The sequence below is a fragment of the Camelina sativa genome, chromosome 17 (assembly GCF_000633955.1).
Source record: "Camelina sativa cultivar DH55 chromosome 17, Cs, whole genome shotgun sequence".
Lineage (NCBI taxonomy): Eukaryota > Viridiplantae > Streptophyta > Magnoliopsida > Brassicales > Brassicaceae > Camelina > Camelina sativa.
Genome location: NC_025701.1, coordinates 308,405 through 326,504, shown reverse-complemented (window position 1 = coordinate 326,504; position 18,100 = coordinate 308,405). Strand labels below are relative to the sequence as shown.

The 18,100-nt window shown below is 35.7% G+C and overlaps 5 protein-coding genes across 11 annotated transcripts; 3 read left to right on the top strand and 2 right to left on the bottom strand.

Annotated features, from left to right (window-relative positions):
* On the top strand, nt 112–2,366 carry LOC104754263 (cytochrome P450 78A6-like). Of its 3 annotated transcripts, none has more exons than XM_019238748.1 (3): nt 112–1,177; nt 1,302–1,423; nt 1,676–2,366. In XM_019238748.1, exons 1-3 carry the CDS (start codon nt 182–184, stop codon nt 2,178–2,180), a joined length of 1,623 nt encoding a protein of 540 aa, XP_019094293.1. In that variant the 5' UTR covers nt 112–181; the 3' UTR covers nt 2,181–2,366. The 3 variants fall into 3 exon arrangements, with proteins under 3 accessions (XP_019094293.1, XP_010474708.1, XP_019094294.1); XM_010476406.2 differs by having other exon boundaries at nt 1,302–1,495; nt 1,748–2,366; XM_019238749.1 differs by having other exon boundaries at nt 1,302–1,652; nt 1,905–2,366.
* LOC104754262 lies at nt 7,451–8,646 on the bottom strand. The gene has a single exon (XM_010476405.2). It carries the CDS (start codon nt 8,512–8,514, stop codon nt 7,573–7,575), a length of 942 nt encoding a protein of 313 aa, XP_010474707.1. The 5' UTR covers nt 8,515–8,646; the 3' UTR covers nt 7,451–7,572.
* Nucleotides 9,449–10,367, top strand: LOC104754260. The gene is made up of 3 exons (XM_010476401.2): nt 9,449–9,563; nt 9,838–9,961; nt 10,054–10,367. The coding sequence occupies exons 2-3, from the start codon at nt 9,850–9,852 to the stop codon at nt 10,197–10,199; spliced, it is 258 nt and encodes an 85-aa protein (XP_010474703.1). The 5' UTR covers nt 9,449–9,563; nt 9,838–9,849; the 3' UTR covers nt 10,200–10,367.
* Nucleotides 10,197–12,163, bottom strand: LOC104754261 (GRF1-interacting factor 2-like). Of its 5 annotated transcripts, none has more exons than XM_010476403.2 (6): nt 12,060–12,163; nt 11,790–11,922; nt 11,213–11,289; nt 10,973–11,081; nt 10,591–10,861; nt 10,210–10,489 (listed from the first exon to the last, which is right to left on the bottom strand). In XM_010476403.2, exons 2-6 carry the CDS (start codon nt 11,868–11,870, stop codon nt 10,428–10,430), a joined length of 600 nt encoding a protein of 199 aa, XP_010474705.1. In that variant the 5' UTR covers nt 11,871–11,922; nt 12,060–12,163; the 3' UTR covers nt 10,210–10,427. The 5 variants fall into 5 exon arrangements, with proteins under 5 accessions (XP_010474704.1, XP_010474705.1, XP_010474706.1 ...); XM_010476404.2 differs by having other exon boundaries at nt 12,070–12,154; XM_019239794.1 differs by having other exon boundaries at nt 11,790–11,958; nt 12,060–12,129.
* LOC104754259 lies at nt 12,336–14,040 on the top strand. The gene is made up of 3 exons (XM_019238655.1): nt 12,336–12,612; nt 12,886–13,542; nt 13,632–14,040. Exons 1-3 carry the CDS (start codon nt 12,460–12,462, stop codon nt 13,779–13,781), a joined length of 960 nt encoding a protein of 319 aa, XP_019094200.1. The 5' UTR covers nt 12,336–12,459; the 3' UTR covers nt 13,782–14,040.

Genomic DNA, 18,100 nt, shown 5'->3' with positions numbered 1-18,100 from the left:
AAATAACTTTGAAATAAAAATATTTAAAAATGTCAAGTATTCTCTGTTTTGCAATTGGCTAAGATCTTCATATTGTGTACGTCTATTTAAAGCCTCACAAAGACCCAAACTTATATCACAACCTTTAAACGGAAAAAAAAAGTCACACACAAAAACAAAAGAACATTTTATCCTATCCATAATGTTTTCTCTGAATATGAGAACCGAAATTGAAAATTTGTGGGTATTTGCTCTTGCATCAAAATTCAATCTTTTCATGCAAGAACATTTCGCTTCCGTCCTTGTCGCCGTAGCTATCACCTGGTTTACCTTAACCATCGTATTTTGGTCTATTCCGGGTGGACCAGCTTGGGGAAAATACTTCTTCACTCGCCGGTTTATCTCTCGCGGTTATAATAAAAAATCCAAGAATCTCATTCCCGGTCCTAGAGGATATCCACTTGTGGGAAGCATGAGCCTAAGGTCAAGCCACGTGGCTCATCAGCGCATAGCGTCAGTTGCTGAGTTAAGTAACGCCAAGCGGCTCATGGCGTTTAGTCTCGGTGATACTAAGGTGGTGGTGACGTGTCATCCTGATGTGGCAAAGGAAATACTTAACAGTTCGGTTTTTGCAGACCGGCCAGTTGACGAAACCGCTTACGGTTTGATGTTTAACCGAGCCATGGGATTTGCTCCCAATGGTACTTACTGGCGTACACTGCGTCGGTTAGGCTCGAACCATCTTTTCAACCCAAAGCAAATCAAACGCTCGGAGGAGCAGAGACGAGTGATCGTGACTCAGATGGTGAATGCGTTTGCACGTAACGCTAAGTCCGCGTTTGTAGTGCGGGATTTGCTCAAAACAGCGTCGCTATGTAACATGATGGGGTCTGTTTTTGGAAGAGAGTATGAGTTGGAGTCTAATAATAACGTCGAATCAGAATGCTTAAAGGGTTTGGTGGAAGAAGGATACGATCTTCTCGGTACGCTAAATTGGACCGACCATCTTCCTTGGTTAGCTGGTTTAGATTTCCAACAAATCCGGTTTAGGTGCTCCAAGCTCGTACCGAAAGTAAGCCTGTTATTGAGCCGAATCATTCATGAACACCGTGCTGCCACGGGCAACTTTCTTGACGTGTTACATTCTCTTCAAGGTTCCGAAAAATTATCAGAATCCGACATGGTTGCTGTTCTTTGGGTGAGTATATATCCAATCCATACAACTACTTATTTAATGTATTTTAAGTGTTTTTTTAGAAGCTCAAAATTTGAAGGATTGTGTTATGAAATTTCTCTATAACATTTTTTTGTTCGTCCGTTAGGAAATGATATTTAGGGGAACGGACACTGTGGCAGTTCTGATCGAGTGGGTGCTAGCGAGGATTGTGATGCATCCTAAAGTTCAATCAACGGTCCATGAAGAGCTTGACCGAGTCGTTGGCAGATCCAGAACCGTTGACGAGTCCGACCTTCCATCTCTAACGTATCTAACGGCGGTGATCAAAGAAGTGTTGAGGCTGCACCCACCGGGGCCACTTCTTTCGTGGGCACGCCTCTCTATAACAGACACCACCGTAGACGGATATCACGTGCCGGCTGGGACCACCGCTATGGTTAACATGTGGGCTATAGCACGTGACCCCCACGTGTGGGAGAATCCTTTAGAGTTTAAGNAGCTTGACCGAGTCGTTGGCAGGTCCAGAACCGTTGATGAGTCCGACCTTCCATCTCTAACGTATCTAACGGCTATGATCAAAGAAGTGTTGAGGCTGCACCCACCGGGGCCACTTCTTTCGTGGGCACGCCTCTCTATAACAGACACCACCGTAGACGGATATCACGTTCCAGCTGGGACCACCGCCATGGTTAACATGTGGGCTATAGCACGTGACCCGCACGTGTGGGAGAATCCTTTAGAGTTTAAACCTGAGAGGTTCGTGGCTAAAGAGGGTGAAGCTGAATTCTCTGTTTTCGGGTCGGATCTGAGGCTGGCACCGTTCGGGTCGGGCAAGAGGGTTTGCCCTGGAAAGAATCTGGGACTTGCGACAGTGTCGTTTTGGGTTGCAACGCTCTTGCATGAGTTTGAGTGGCTTCCTAGCGTCGAGGCTAACCCTCCAGACCTCTCGGAGGTTTTGAGGCTCTCGTGCGAGATGGCTTGTCCTCTTACCGTTAACGTAAACCCGAGGCGTAAGATGATGTAAGCTTGGGTTTGGTCAGTGCATGGATGTTTCATTATTGGCAATTAAAATGATGTATATTTAAATAAACCTTCAAGGGAAAAAAAAATATGTATCCTATAGAGCGAAGTATATTCGCCTAGCTTTTATTGATCAAAAGATCAAAATATGAATGTATCTGTCTTATGTAAAATAAATATATTGTATGTATGTTACATGAATATATTATCAATTAAAAAAAAAAACATGGTAAACTATAAACATGCGCGTGATGTGCTTGATTGATATGCTATATGATGATCATGATCTCAGCGGTAAATTAGTGATGGTTTCGGCTCGAATGTTTCATTCGTGATATGTCTGGAACAATTATTTATTTATTTTTGTTCAAATGTTTGTCATACAAGTTATATAAATTATGTCACTATATTTAATAGACATTTAAAAATATTTAATTGTAAACAGGTATAAGAAAGTCCAAAATTTTTGGAAATATGTAAATTACTTAACTCTAGTTATCTTTAAAATCAATTAACTATTATCCTAGGAATCATTCCACTTAAATTACTCTATATATCGCGTGTTGAAACGATTAACGGAATAACATTCTCCAAAACTAATTTATACTGTATATTACTCCAAATTGTTTGGACATCCTTAATTTGCTGCGAAATTTCTTATGAAGAAGTCGGTCAAAGAGACATAACGATTTTATATCATATAATGAAGTATTAGATTAAAGCTTTTGCATTATATTAATCTGTATCGTCGTGGAGTGTTCGACTCGGTTAGTGTTTCTGACTGGTTTCTGACTGTTTATTAACATGATGTCACTAACTTGTGTGATGGACTTATGAAACGTTAAAACATTTTATTTTTTATTTACTTGTTGACCAATGTATCAGTGTTCTTACATCTATTCGATAAATTGGAAATGCAATGCTTTTGAAAATTTCAGTGTATTGAAAGTTGATTGTGTGATTCAGAATCCCTTGATTTTTTTTTAAAGGATTAAACTCTCCATGTTGGTGCTGTGTGAAAATATGAAAGGCCTAGTTGGGTCGGTTATGATATTAGAGTATCAATATGGGTTAAGCCCATTTATTATATTGTCAATGGCCTATTTACATGAGAACCAATCAGTAAGCAGAAGAGACGACAGCATCCCCACCTTCCTCTGACATATCGTCTAATATATGCTCACGATTCTAACTCAATGGTGGCAACTAAACACGCGTATAAAAGCTAAATACGAGATTCAAACGAGCAAAGACGACACATAATGATAACAAACTTGCAAATATGGCATAAAAGACAATGATCATTAGCTAGATAACAGTGAAACTTTCAAACATAAAGGCTAAGGGTGATACAATTTGAAATATAGTACTCCAAATTCAAATGTGGTACAATGGACAATGAAACAAATAACAGTGAAAGATGTTACACCTTAATAACATGAAACAAATTAACATGCAAAACTATTTGCAATAGTCTCCTTTGTACTCTCTGTTACTTTATATCATGTTTGAGGGGGGAATTTCACTGTGTAGAATTTATACATGGCTGAATTATATCGATTTTTATATGTCTTTAAAAGTTACTAATATTTAAATCGCAATAAAAGCGAGAAGTCTAAATTTTAATTTTGAAGACCCAAGAAAGGATAAATCTCGCGGTCTTGATCAGTTGCTCTTCACATAACCACGAAGGAGGCAGTAACCAAAAAAAAAAAAAAACATTTACATCAAACATCTGTTGGTCAAACTGGTTCAGTCAAATTTATAAGAAGTATCGAAAAGTCAAATCAAAATACAATTTCCCGTGATGTGAAATATACATGGTGTCATGGTGAGTCTATATGCTATAATTTGCTATAGTATGCTATTGATAATATTCATGTACTGTTTATCCATATTATCTTATTTCATTCTCTATATATTCACACTAAAAAAAAACCGAAAAATGTAATGTGATATTAGAAGTAAAAATGATTTCTTTATTTACTAAAATTGTATATTGTAAACCTTCAACGGCCAGTATTCTTTTGGCCAAGGACCGATTTTAATCGAAAAAGTATATGCAAAAACTGTAAAATCATTCCAACAACAAAAAATGCAGAGTCGATGAATTTTTTTAAAAACTATTCAATAAATTAATAATCTTGAAAATTGCAAGTATATTAAAAATATTAAAATGGATGCCATTATAGACTTAGAGTAGTTATTAATGGCGAAGAGCTACGAGACAAACATGCCTAAGAACTTGACAGTCCTTTATATTTATTACGTTCCTAATTACAATGCTACGTTGGTGTAGTTGCCAGACCTGTATTCCTATATAAATTAATTATCCATATATTACTTAAATAACCATAAATTTACTAAACAGTGTTTTTTTTTGTTTTTTTTTGACATCGTCTACTAAATATTGTCAATGTTGGCATGTCAATGACGCAAACGAGACGAGAGTAACGCAAGAAGAAAGTCCAATCCAGAGCAAGCAGAGCAGAGCGCATCGTCTTCTCCGTTTGTCATTGTACCAATATTTTATATGCTTCATTGTCATATATATAATTAAATTACTCATACGTTTCATGCTTTGATCGATGAATGTGAGTATATATAAAAGATGACAATTAATGTTTATTACATTAATCAAACTGGAGAATACAATAATCTTTTTAAATGAAAAAAATTCCCCACGCCATAAAGAAACAACGACATGGCTTCACGTTGTAAACAACTCCACGGAAACTTCCAACTAGCTTAATCCTATTTATTTATACTTATTATATTCGACTATAAACCATACTTATTTTCAGTTTTTCTTCGCATAAAGTAACGGTCATAAATATAAATCCTTTGTCTGAACGAGAAATTAATATCATAATGTATTAAAATTACCATGTTGTTTGATGTTTTCTAAAGGGATCAACTAATCAACAAATCTGTAGACATGAAAATAAAAAATCGAAATTAATGTATATATACCGTAGCTTCATATATGCTGTATATGGAAATAGAACCATCAAATTTTGATAATTTTGAGAGAAAATTAAAGAAGTAGTAATAATTAATGAAGTTGGTAGAGTACCTAAAAAGCGATGCAAAATTAAATTGAAAATATTTTGTTTCCTAACTGGTCATCCTCAATTTACCCAACCACTCTTCTGACTAACTTCTCTTGCCTTCTTTATTTCGCAATTCAATAATACACTCTCTCGTCTAAATATAATTATATACAATATATATTGAGAGAAAAACAAATTGAGCCAAAAAAAAACGTTACAGGTGAAGATGGATAGTCTTATACTCTTATTAGACCACAACATAATTAATTAAGTTGATTTCAATCACATTTCTATTGAGCTCGTGATCTCATCATCGAAGCCAGTACTTTTTAAGTAGTCAGTTGGTACGCCGGTTGAACAAGCAAAATTTATTTTATATTGTATTGGCTAATGTAGATGTAGCTAGTAATCGTTGTACTGAATCAAAAGTCAAATTATTTATTGCCAAGTATAAACATACAGTACGTGGATTAGTTACAAACCACAATACTGATTACTGAATCAAAGTCAAATTATTTTCTTGCCAAGTTAAGCCGTGTGACGTGTCACCTCATTCAAAAATATATGCATTAACTACATTGATATTTAAAAAAAAAATTTTCCTTTTTTTTTGTTTTTGATTTTTTTTTTTTTAAATAGCTAGGGTTTAGGAATGACGAGCTGTTTCTGTTGTGTCTTATTAAAAGCCCATCATCTTCTTCTCCGCCACTCATCATTCCCTCATCATAACACCATCATCACCATTCACCCACCCCTCTCTCTCTCTCTCTCCCCTCTCTCTTTCACCTCCCTCCTTTTCAACAACAAAATGTGAATCTGCTAATATCATCATGAGAATTAAGCTCTTTCGGTTGAGGGGAATGTTGTCTGGATCGAGGATATTATATATACAGACACACGTATATGATATATATACATGTATGTTGATGATACAAGTGATCATATATATATATATGTATAGAGAGTATCCTCGGACCAGGCTTCATCCCCCCCAACATGTTATTGCCTCTGATCAGTGATCGCCAGATCATATTGTTACATTTTTCGTTAGATATATTGCTTGCGGAAATCACAATATCAATTAATTTGTATGATCTTTACATTATTTTAAAGTCAACAAAAGCTTTAATTTTTTTTATGCATGGCTTCGTAAGAATAGATTTACACATTCGCGGTTCCGTTTATGTATTTTTTAAAACCTTTTGTTTCGTATCTCTATATATATGTATTTTGAAAGTAACGAAACCGTTTTATTAGATATTTCAGATGAATATTTCGATTTTAGGGGTTGGAGAATACACTCTCTCAAAGATCTAAACTGATCGCTGTTTTTTCCACAATTATTTTTTAAGGATTTATGAAATCCTTTTTTTTTTTGGAATTCAGATTTTGAGAGATCTTATCGGCTGTGTCAATGTATTCGCAGATTCTTAATTTCTAGTTGTAATGCCATCTCTTCCTTTTTTTTTTTTTTTTTTATCATCTCTTCCTTTTAACTTAATTATAAGGAAGAATGAACATTTTATTAATTACATTTTGTGGTATTTACAGCCAAAGATTCGGAAGAGAAATGATAGACAGACCACCAGGATAAATCTACTTTTTGACTATCTAGGATGATGGAGTAGGGATTATAATTGATGGGACGTATTAAAGTTTTTGGATTCAGTATGTACATTATAAAAGTTTTGATGTTTTTCTTTTGGCAACAGTTTGTTGTAGGAAATTTATAATTTGTATTGCAATTAAAACCCAAAAGATGATGTTATAATCAGCTATATCATCATATTTGTGTAATCTCTATCCATTTAAGTCAAATGACATGATTTATAAACTATTTAGCTTTCATATGATTTTGTAAATTTGATATAAACAAAAAAAAATCAATTAATAATATATAAAATTTTGAAATGTATTAATTTTTAAGATTAAAAAAAACAAATTTAATATGGGATTTTTATTGACCTGATCTGACCAATACAGGATGGAATGTCTATGGCCAATAGTGAGACAACAACTTTTTTCATGGGCTTATCATTTTTTTATGGACTGTAAATGTTTATTTTGGGCTTTGAGACTGCTGCGATCGTGTTAGATCATACGGAGAGGCAAGTAACCTACAAGAAAACATAGGCATGAATAGATGATTTAACAAACAATTTGTCTGCGAAAGATATAGGACCAAAATTATACGAATTGTGACACTTTCATCAACTTGAAATAAGAAAAAAAAAAGGATGGATTTTTTCAACTAGTCACATACATTTTCTTTTTTTTTGGGTCAACATACATTTTCTTATTATACAATCAAAAAGTTCAAATCCATTAATTGTTATTGTCAGGTTAATTTGACGGAGACACGGAGTCAATAACCCAATGTTGACCATCGGTTTTGATCTTTAACCGGTTAATCTCTGCGAACAAATTCACAGCTCTCCTAACTCCTCTGTTATCCGCCGCCGTGAAATAATCGTGACCAAATATAACTCCACCGGGTCGGAGTATCCTAACCGCCCGGTTTATATCTGCCCAAGCGGAATTAAAATCGTGACCTGCGTCTATCTCCACTAGATCCGCCGTCACTCCCCACTCACACATCTTCTCCAAAGCAGAACCGGTCGAGAAAGGAACCGGCAATATCGAACCGGAAAACTCCGAGCTAACCACGTTTTGCATAAACTGGTACATAAGCAAAACGTCACCGTTCACCAAGGCCACGTCTTTGAACCGGTCTCGAAACCCTGGCCAGCCACGGAAGTCGTCGACGCAGAGTATCTGAGTCTCCTCGAGCCCAAGGCGGCGCGTGAGATTCGCCATGTGTATCGCCGACGCGCCGAGGAAGCTCCCGATTTCGACGATCGTCCTAGGTTTGACTCTGCGGATCAGATTCTCGAACACGGCTCCGTACGATCCCCAGCCTTTGATTCTTTTTCGCCGGAGGAGTTTAGCTGCGTGCGGTGGCGGGAATTCAGAGTACGGTGAAGTTCCGTTAAAGATTCGGTCTATCACCGTACGGCGAATCAGTTCAGGCAGAACAGGATCGCCGCATCGAGTTGTTACTCGGAAGTTGTCGATCGAACAATCTTGAGGTTTTGTCGTCTTCACGGTTCTCACTTCATCCGTAGAAGGTGGTGGCTGCTGCGGCGGCTGACGGTTGTAGTAGGCGGAGAAATAACCAAAAGCGTATGATAGCAATATGAAGATAACGTACGCAGTCTTCGTTTTCAAGAACTGGAGACCATCGCGTTTGTGAGGAAGAAGACGACGATCATCCTTCATGATCATGTTTTGGTGAGAAAGAATGAAGTAAAAAAAAAAGATTAAGAATGATTAATAGTGTTTGTAATTAACTTTATAGAATACGAATTATGGGAATTTCATTATTATTTTATTTGGCGGGTCAGTTTGTTAAGACGTTTAAATACAATCGGATAAGCGATTGCTCAGGTCGTGTGATATTAATTTGACTTTACGTGTCTAGAAAGTCACATGTGATGTATTCAGTTACAATCAAAATATTTAGCTTTTTTATTCTTAGACCTAATTAATTTTGTAATTTATGGGTATCCATCTTTAGTGGAGAACCGATCAATTGTTTCTCAGAAAACAAAAAAAAAAAAATTTACTATACATTTTTCTTTTTTATTTATTTTTAATATGTACACCAATAAATGAAAGACATGTGTCTAGTTTCAAGCAAAGCAAGTAACGATTTTAAAGGTCTCCAGCAAGTAACGTTTCTTTTGGTTTTAGCTTCTCTCTTCTCTTTTTATTATTTGTTTAATAAAAGTATCACCCTGAGTAACTCCCACTAATCATGCCCTTAGAAAACTGTAAACAAACTTAACACACTCCCCTAGACCTATTTAATCAATGAAACTGCTCAAGTTGAAGTCATTTTGCGCAAATTACAAATCTATATCTCTTTAGTGTATTTTACGAAATTATAAGGTATTATTAAAACCAGGACCTGAATAATCGACAATATTTAAGTAACAATCATGTTGCACAAGTCATTTGCAGCACTAAATTCGAAAGAATATAGAAAATGAGTTTCGAAAAATCTTAATTCGGCAAGAATTGTATGCATGTGGCACACGGCGAGATCGTCTAATCTTATGTGTCATATGTGCCCGTTTCGGTCTTTTCCATGAGCAAGCGATAACGAGTTCTCCCAAAGCTGTGCCTATTTTAGTAATTACCGAGAAGTTTGTCTTTTGTCCATTAAATAGAAATTTCTTTTTTAAAGATAAGGACGATAGTGTTGAACGATCAATTTCCACCGTCAAATTCTTCTCCAACTCCAGTCAAGTGTTTAAGCTCAATCAGCAAAGGTAACTTCTGAATTCTGATGCAACTAAGAATGATTTTACTACAAACCTTTGCCCTTTTCTTTTTTAATAGAAGCTCTGGAATATAGCTGAGTAAAGCTTCGGTTCCCCTAAAATAGCTGAGTTTTCTCTGGCGATCTGTTGTTAATTAAGCAAATTGAATATGTGATTTTTGGCTTTTATAACTGAATCATTACATATCTTTGTCTTCTGTCTGGGTTACATATGTGGAGTGTTGTTGAGTTTGGAAGAATGGTTGTGACAAAAATACTTTCAGGTTTAGAAGAAAATGGCTACATCATCAGGAGGTAAAGCCAAGTACATAATCGGTGCTCTTATCGGCTCTTTCGGAATCTCTTACATCTTTGACAAAGTTATCTCTGATAATAAGATCTTTGGAGGTATGTTTTACTCAAGATTTCATTTTTCTTCTTCCTTTTTGTGTGTTTCAACTTAGGGACAATCTTATCTTAATGGTGGTGAAAAACCTCAGGGACTACTCCGGGAACTGTCTCTAACAAAGAATGGTGGGCAGCCACGGATGAGAAGTTTCAAGCATGGCCAAGAACCGCTGGTCCTCCCGTCGTTATGAATCCCATTAGCCGTCAGAATTTCATCGTCAAGTCGCGTCCAGAATGAGAGAAACAAAAGTTCAATGCTTTCATTTTCAGAATAAGATAAATGACAGATGTTTTTCTAAACCAATCCGACCTTGTACTACTAGATAACAATACATTACAACACGGTTTGCGGAACTATTCCACAGTCTATCTTCTGTTAAAAACTCAAATAAGCTATTGCAAAACCCTTATGAGTAGACTCAGAAGTCCTAAATATCAACAAAACAAAGCTTTCATTTGGATCCTTTCACTTGCCATCATCTTTTCCTTGTCCATCTGCTCCATCTTGCTTGCCACCTCTAAGCCCCACTGTAGTAGAAAAAACAAATGAACACAACTTATCATCCAAGGATATATATAAGTCAGCAATTAATGAACTAAGTATTGTCTTAATCCAAAAGACTTGTTACCGCTTCCTCCAAGACTGGTTTCTGGTTGTTGCATCGCATGCTGCATCCCGTTGTTGTTCATACCCATTGGTCTAATCCCCATGTGTCCCTGCATAGCTTGTTGATGTATCTGATGCTGTTGCGGATCTTGAAGCTGGTGTGGGCTACCAAACTGTAAAGGACCTCTTGGAGGAAAAATCCCTGCGGGTGATGCTTGTTGACCCATTCCTGAAGCTTGTGGATGTTGCATGAAGTAGCCAGGTGGTTGCATCCCAGGATGCGGTGTCGTCATCTAACACAGCAATCAAACCCAAAGAGTAAGTAAACCTGATACAATCTATTTTGGAATTCGATATATATTGATTTGATCGATCTCAACTGAAATTAATCATCACAAACAAACCTGGGCAGCCATAGCTGGTGCTGGTGGAGCTCCTGGTGTAGGTGGTGGGGGTTGAGCGTCAGCAATTGCAGCAAGATACATCAAGTTCTTCTGGAGAAGAGCTTGATACCTGAAAGTATAGTGGAGCAAAATGATGTCTCTATAGAACCTCACCATTATCAATATTAATTCTCAGATTCCATAACTGTTTAAGAGATAGGAGATGTATATAAACTAAATTACACAAAAGGGGACACTTACTGGGCACATTCTGCAAGTTTTCCGAGATTCTGATTTTCCATGATTGCCATAATCAGCTTCTTGTTCTCATCAAGGTACTGTGTTTAAGCACATGAAAGACATTAAAGAGAATGAAGGACAAGTAAATGATGATGTAGCTTATCATCTAGCCACAAAAATTTATAGACGTCAAGCCACGTAACTATACAAGAAAGTATAAAACAACAAACGGGACCAATAAATCTCCAAACTTGAAAATCGAATTATTAAGTGTCTCGATCCAAATTAACGTAAAGTCCAAAATTTTAACAAAACCCATCAAGCATCTAATCTCCTAGTCCTAAAACTGTCTCTTATCATCAATAAACAGAAACATCAACACGAAGGAGAGTAAACAAAACACACTTGAGAGATTCCTAACTGAGTAATTACAAGAGATTCAAAGATAAACACAAATTACTGCCAAATGACTATTTATAGAACTCAAATCACAAAAACCCATTTGAGTCTCTCAGCACACACAAAAAAAAAAAAAAGAAGCTTGCTAACACACTAAAAAGAAACAATTGAAGAGAGGGAAAGAGAAGAAAGAAGGAACCTTTTGGATCTGTTCGGTAGTGATGTTGTTAGTAGGAGGAATGGAAGGAACCATCGGAAACATTTGCGGAGACTGCTGCATCTTCCTTCCTTCTTTCTTCTTTCTTCTTTACCCAACCAAAATGACCTAAACCCTAATTCCGTGTTTCCCCCGAAGAAAAAAAAAAACCCTTTCGAAGTTTCAAACCACACGGAGAAATTGGCAAATTGGAAAGGAAGATTTCAACAAAAAAAGTATTTAAAGAAGATAAAATCCTGCAAATTTAATTACTTGGATTCACCTGGATGTCGACGCACCTCACTCTCTCTCTCTCTCTCCGATTTTATCACCCCAAAAAAAAATGCCTCCAAATTTATTATTATCAGAAGAAGGAAACTGATATACCAAAACCTTTTACGCAAATCAGAAAGTTTTGAGTTCTTTAATCACACATATTGGGCCGTAAGATTATAAGGCCCAAATATTTAGGCCTTGCTACAGTCTTCTTTCTTCGCCTAAATTAGAGAGAGACTGACACACACAGTCACTTCATTACAGAGTCCCCTCTCTAACGGAAACACACAGTATCTTCTTTTTTCTTCTCCCTCTAAAACATTCGTAATTTCAATTTCTCACTTTTACCTTTTGAGTTTTCTCAAACTTTTCGATCCGGATCTGAAAGCAAAAAAAGATGGTGAGAGATATCGAAGATGAGATCAGAGTCGAGAAGAATCATCCGCAGCTTGACGAAGCTAGTCTCGAAGATGAGATCATCATAGTCGAGAAGAATCAACCTCAGCTTGACGAAGTTAGTATCGTTGATCTCCTCGACAGTCCTTATTCCGTAAGCGCCTCCTTTACAACCCTAAAATTTTCATTCTAGCTTCAAAAAATTTCGAATCCTGCCCTAGATGTTAGTCAAATTTGCTCTTACTGGTTTCCTGTAGAATTCGAGATCGATTCGTTTTTAATTGCTCTTCGATGAGCCTGATTGGTCTATTTTGTTAACTTTTGTGTTGTTAGGACTTAGGATCCAGACTATATGACTTTGTTTTGTGTGACTTTGCCTCAATGTTGTCTTATTCATTCATACTCCGTTGTGTCTGTTCACTCTCAGCTAGATGAATCTGTTGAAGAAATTGATTCTGTCAGCGAGAAGCTTAATGAACATTGTAACGTTTACTGTGATGATGACTTCGAATCTGCTCTAAACATCTTCCCTTATGTTCATGTGCCTCCAAAGAAGCGCAACTTTTGGAATTATGAGTTCTGCAGAAGAAGCTCTGAGCTGTCTACTGCTTGTATACTATGCGATCTTGCAGACGATTCTGTAGTGCCTTGTTCTGGGAAGGACTGTCCTCTCGCTGTTCACAAGAGATGTGCTGAGCTTGATTGTAAAGAGGATCCTGCTGCATCCTCATACTGTCCTTATTGTTGGTTGAAATATCAAGCGACTAGTTCCATGGCTGTTGCAGCTGCAAAGGCACATGAACACTCTTCAGCTCGCATGTTCGGTACTGAGCTGAATAGTGGAGATATAGCCGTGGCGAGAGAAAATGTTCAAGGTTCTGATAAAACACTACCAATGCAACTACATGAGAACCTCCATCAGATACGGAAAGCTGTCGAGCAGCTTAAGTCTCTAAATCTCCAGTTAGACAAATCAGCTGATCAGGTCATTGATATGGAGGAATCCTCCGGAGAAGCTTCTGTTGTTGTTAATGATCAGCCAAAAAGGGTTCTTTGGACAGTCGAAGAAGAAACCATGTTGATGGTAAAAAAAAAACCACCACTCTACCTCCACTTGTCTTACAATCTACTTTTAGCTTTAAATTCTTAGTATATGTTTTACTTTGGATATAGGTGGGAGTGGAAAAATATTCAAAAATAATCAATAAAAACATGCCATGGAAGAAGATTCTGGAGATGGGAGAAGGTGTATTCCACGTGAATCGCAGCTCATCCGATCTTAAGGACAAGTGGAGAAATATGGTACGTATGAGTCGATATTAGTAACTCCTTTCGCTGTAGAATCTTAACAAGTATTATATGAGGCATTGATAGCAAACGTTAAGACAAATGCTAGTAACCTTTTGAAGTAGTGTAAAGAAACTATGAGACTTTGACGCATGTAGATCTTTTTGGTAACAATTGTCCTGCCTTTTAGCAGTCTAGTAAAACTTGTATTGAGACATAGACGACAATGTCGTTTCATATCCCCTTATATTGATATTAAGAGAAGAGAATGTGTCTTTTGTTAGTAGCTGCCCTACTCTGTTTGTGTCTCTCTACAGCTTTTGTGTGAGAATGTGTCTTCTTTAAACAAAACCGGGGAGGCAGACTATGAAGAATTTACAAACAGGTTTGAGGTTTCAGAATTTTGTAATATGAGGGATTACGAGTGGCAATCTGTTGTTGTTTTTGCCTCAGTTCATCCTTGTGGCATTCTGCAAACCCTGTCACCATTTCTTAGAATCTTTTGAATCTCTTCTCTAGTCGTAGCAATCAAATTCAACAGGCAACATAACAACTTCAAACTGAACAAATACTCTCTTTCTTTATAGACTTGTAGTTCTACAGAGCAAAGGCAGTATCGAAAGTACAACTGATTGATGTATTGACTAAAAATTTAACATGATTATCACTAAGTTCAATGCCTTTCTTAAAAATCTTCCTAATAAAGTCAACAAAGATAACATCTGTTACATTGTAGAGTCTTAATAAATACTATAACTTGTCGTACAAGTACCAACTGTTTTCGCAAATAAAGGTGGAAAATTTATGAACTTAAACCATAAAACCACGCAAATATATTCTACCTTTTTATACGGAGTCAGTTAAATTAATAATAGATCATATTAATACCAAATAATTGACAAAGAAAAAACTCAAAAATTTTATATTATGACCGAGACTTGGTTCAGGTGGAGATTGACTTGGTCATCATCGTCGTCGCAGAGATCGGAGATCAAAACGGCGAGAGAGAGAAACGCGGGAGTGATGAATAAGATGAGTCCAAGAGGAACCATCCAAAGATGAGAATTTGTGGGATGGTATTTGTAAAGCCAATAGCTTAGAAACAATCCTCCACATATATTCACAATCATCAAATATAAGAACACCATTGAAGACGTTCTTTTCCTCTCCTTCTTCGTCTTCGTCTTCGTCTTCATATTCGTATTCATGTTGCTTTCGTGGCTCATTAGCAAGACTGCTAGAGAATCGAAACAAGTAGTAGTGATGATTCAATTCCAGGCTTTTTATTACTTCCTTTGCTGGGAAATTAGGCGAAGTGAAAGAAAAGAGATGGTAGATTTAATATTATCTTTTGAGTGTATGAGTAAACTCTATATATATATGCAGTCCGGTTTCTATTCATGCAGGTTGGTTAGAAAATATAATTTCAAGATTAGACCCGGTTTAATTTGGTATGTATCGGTTTTCTAGCGAAATATAGTTAGATAGATGGAATATTTTATAATTTTTAGAGGACTAAGTTTTCGTATAGAGGTATTCTATAGTAGTACTCTAAATTTATCATTTCTGTTACGAGGCGAAAAGAAACGTGGGGAAGGAATTAGGCAAGGCAACAACGGTGCCGTGTGGTGCGAAGCAGAGTTAACGTATTTGTACAAATTCACGATTGAATCTTAAAAGACATTATATGCTTGTATCAATTTTTATTGACATATATAAAGATAAATAAGAAACACAATCTGACCCGACTCTACTATTTATACGTATGAATATATCTAACTTCGTTACTCTCATACGGGCAAATAATGAACCCTGAAAGCAAATTATGTGAGGAAACAATTAGGTCCTTTGACCATTTTTGTTTAACATTTTTCAACGAATGAAAGTGGAAGTATATAGAAGAATTATTGTCTTTAAAATATATCGAAATTATCATCATATAATTTCATACAAATGCTGCTTTTAGTATCAAATTCGATCATGTTTGTCTTGACAAATTTAGTTGCCAATAATATAATATAGTGTTATTTTTGTTAGGCCCTAAAGAGGTCAACAATGTTAATGGGCCATTTAAGCTTTAATGGGCTATACATTAATAATACTATCGTCTTATCTGAATCGAAATATGTAGGACCCAGATGGATATGCTCGGTCTAGTGGAGCTAGAAACGGATCCAAACCGAAAAAAAAAGCAATTACAAAAATCGAAACAAAATAAAATTGGAAAAATGCTAAAAAAAACTCGAAGTTATTTTTATTTGGACGTTTAATACCCAATGATTTTGGATTGGAATAATAATATACCAAATAATAAAAATGTGTTATATAAAACCCAAAATAATTAGTTTTGTTATTTTCATATCCACGATTTTTCAACAAAATCAAAATTCTAATTTTACCCCTGGTTATCTAATTAATTATTAATTTTATATAAAAAATCTCGGTTTTCTGTTAACCATATCAAACCGAGTTAACCGGTATTTAATTACTCTTAAAACCGTTTCTTCAACCTTCCGCTATCGGGTTGGTAATTTTTTGATCAAGATGGAGCAGACTCGATCGGGGAACAATTCTGGGCGAGTTGTTGTGTTCATTTTTATTTTTTTGGATCATACAAAGAAGAAGAAATCGGAAATTCCATAAACTCGAAAAAAAACCATGGAAGTATCAAGCTTGGAACCAGAAACTAAATCAAGAGGATTCGAAGAGTTGTTAGTTTGGTAATTAAAAGCATGATGGCTCTTTATAGAACTCAAAGACTCGAACCCAGAATTAGATCGAGTAGCCATCCACATAATCAAACCCTATAAACCCGTTCACACCATCTAAACCCAAATTTTTCAACTTTAAAAAAATAAGATTGAAACTTTAACACTCAGAAATCAAATCCAAAACCCCAAACCCTCCTTTGATCAGATGTTAAAAAAGATACAAACTTTGAGGAGGTGAATCATCTTACGCCATGGAAGAGAGCCAAACGAAGCTTGAAACTTCTTCACCTTCTAACTCCGATGAAACTCTTGCTACTGAATAATCCCGTAAATCTCACCCATCACCGATTTCTTCTTCTTTGTATGATCCAAAAAATAAAAATGAACACAACAACTCGCCCAGAATTGTTCCCCGATCGAGTCTGCTCCATCTTGATCAAAAAATATCCAACCCGATAGCGGAAGGTTGAAGAAACGGTTTTAAGAGTAATTAAATACCGGTTAACTCGGTTTGATATGGTTAACAGAAAACCAAGATTTTTTATATAAAATTAATAATTAATTAGATAACCAGGGGTAAAATTAGAATTTTGATTTTTCATTTATTGAAAAATCGTGGGTATGAAAATAACAAAACTAATTATTTTGGATTTTATATAACACATCTTTATTATTTGGTGTAATTTTATTCCAATCCAAAACCATTGGGTATTAAACGTCCAAATAAAAATAATTTCAAGATTTTTTTAACATTTTTCCCAAAATAAAATCCAAAAGAAATAAAGCAAACAAAATCTGGAATGAAGAAGTTCAAGTTGATAACATAATGAAATTGCTATCATATGATGGCGACGTGATATTATTGTACTCCCGACTTAAATGAAAAATATTTAAAACAGACTCTCAATTATTGAATCGAGTGGTTCAGTTTGCATTATTGCATTTTTTTTTTCTTTTTCTTTTTGTTCGTAACAATAATATTTAAAAAAATTATTAGTAGTTATGCAATAACTCACTAACTCACTGTCTGCCACATTTTCATTTTCTGCGTGTTTTGGCTGTATTCTATATTTTATCAAAACATTATAAAATATATGAAAGAAATTAAGAGAAATAAATAAACAAAAAAAAAAAAGGAAAGAAGAAAAATAAAAACATTATCACATTCTGATGACTGTGTCATCTGAGTTTATCAAGAAGGATATGTGATGTGGGGTTCATAGTACAGTTTACCTTTTTACTCACATGGAAAGTTCAATTATCTTATTTTTGTTTAAAAACCAAAGTTTAGAACCGTTACATATTTTTATATGACAAACCAAACAATAAGGGGAGATCATCATATTCATATAGATACTATACTTTCCAACTTCAAACATTTAACTTTGAGCATGAGTAGAGAAGAATGGAATGAAACACACACAGAAAGATATACACACACAATTAGGATTAAGGACATCAAAAATCACATTTCCTAAGACCAAAACAAGATTGGGGTTTCAATATATATATTTTACCACACACACAGAGACACACAAAATATGAATGGATAGGAGAATGAACGTACATTCCATATAGTACGATTCAACATACACACGGGATGGACGCGGAGCATGAAAATAATAGTATATAAGGGGGGGGGGG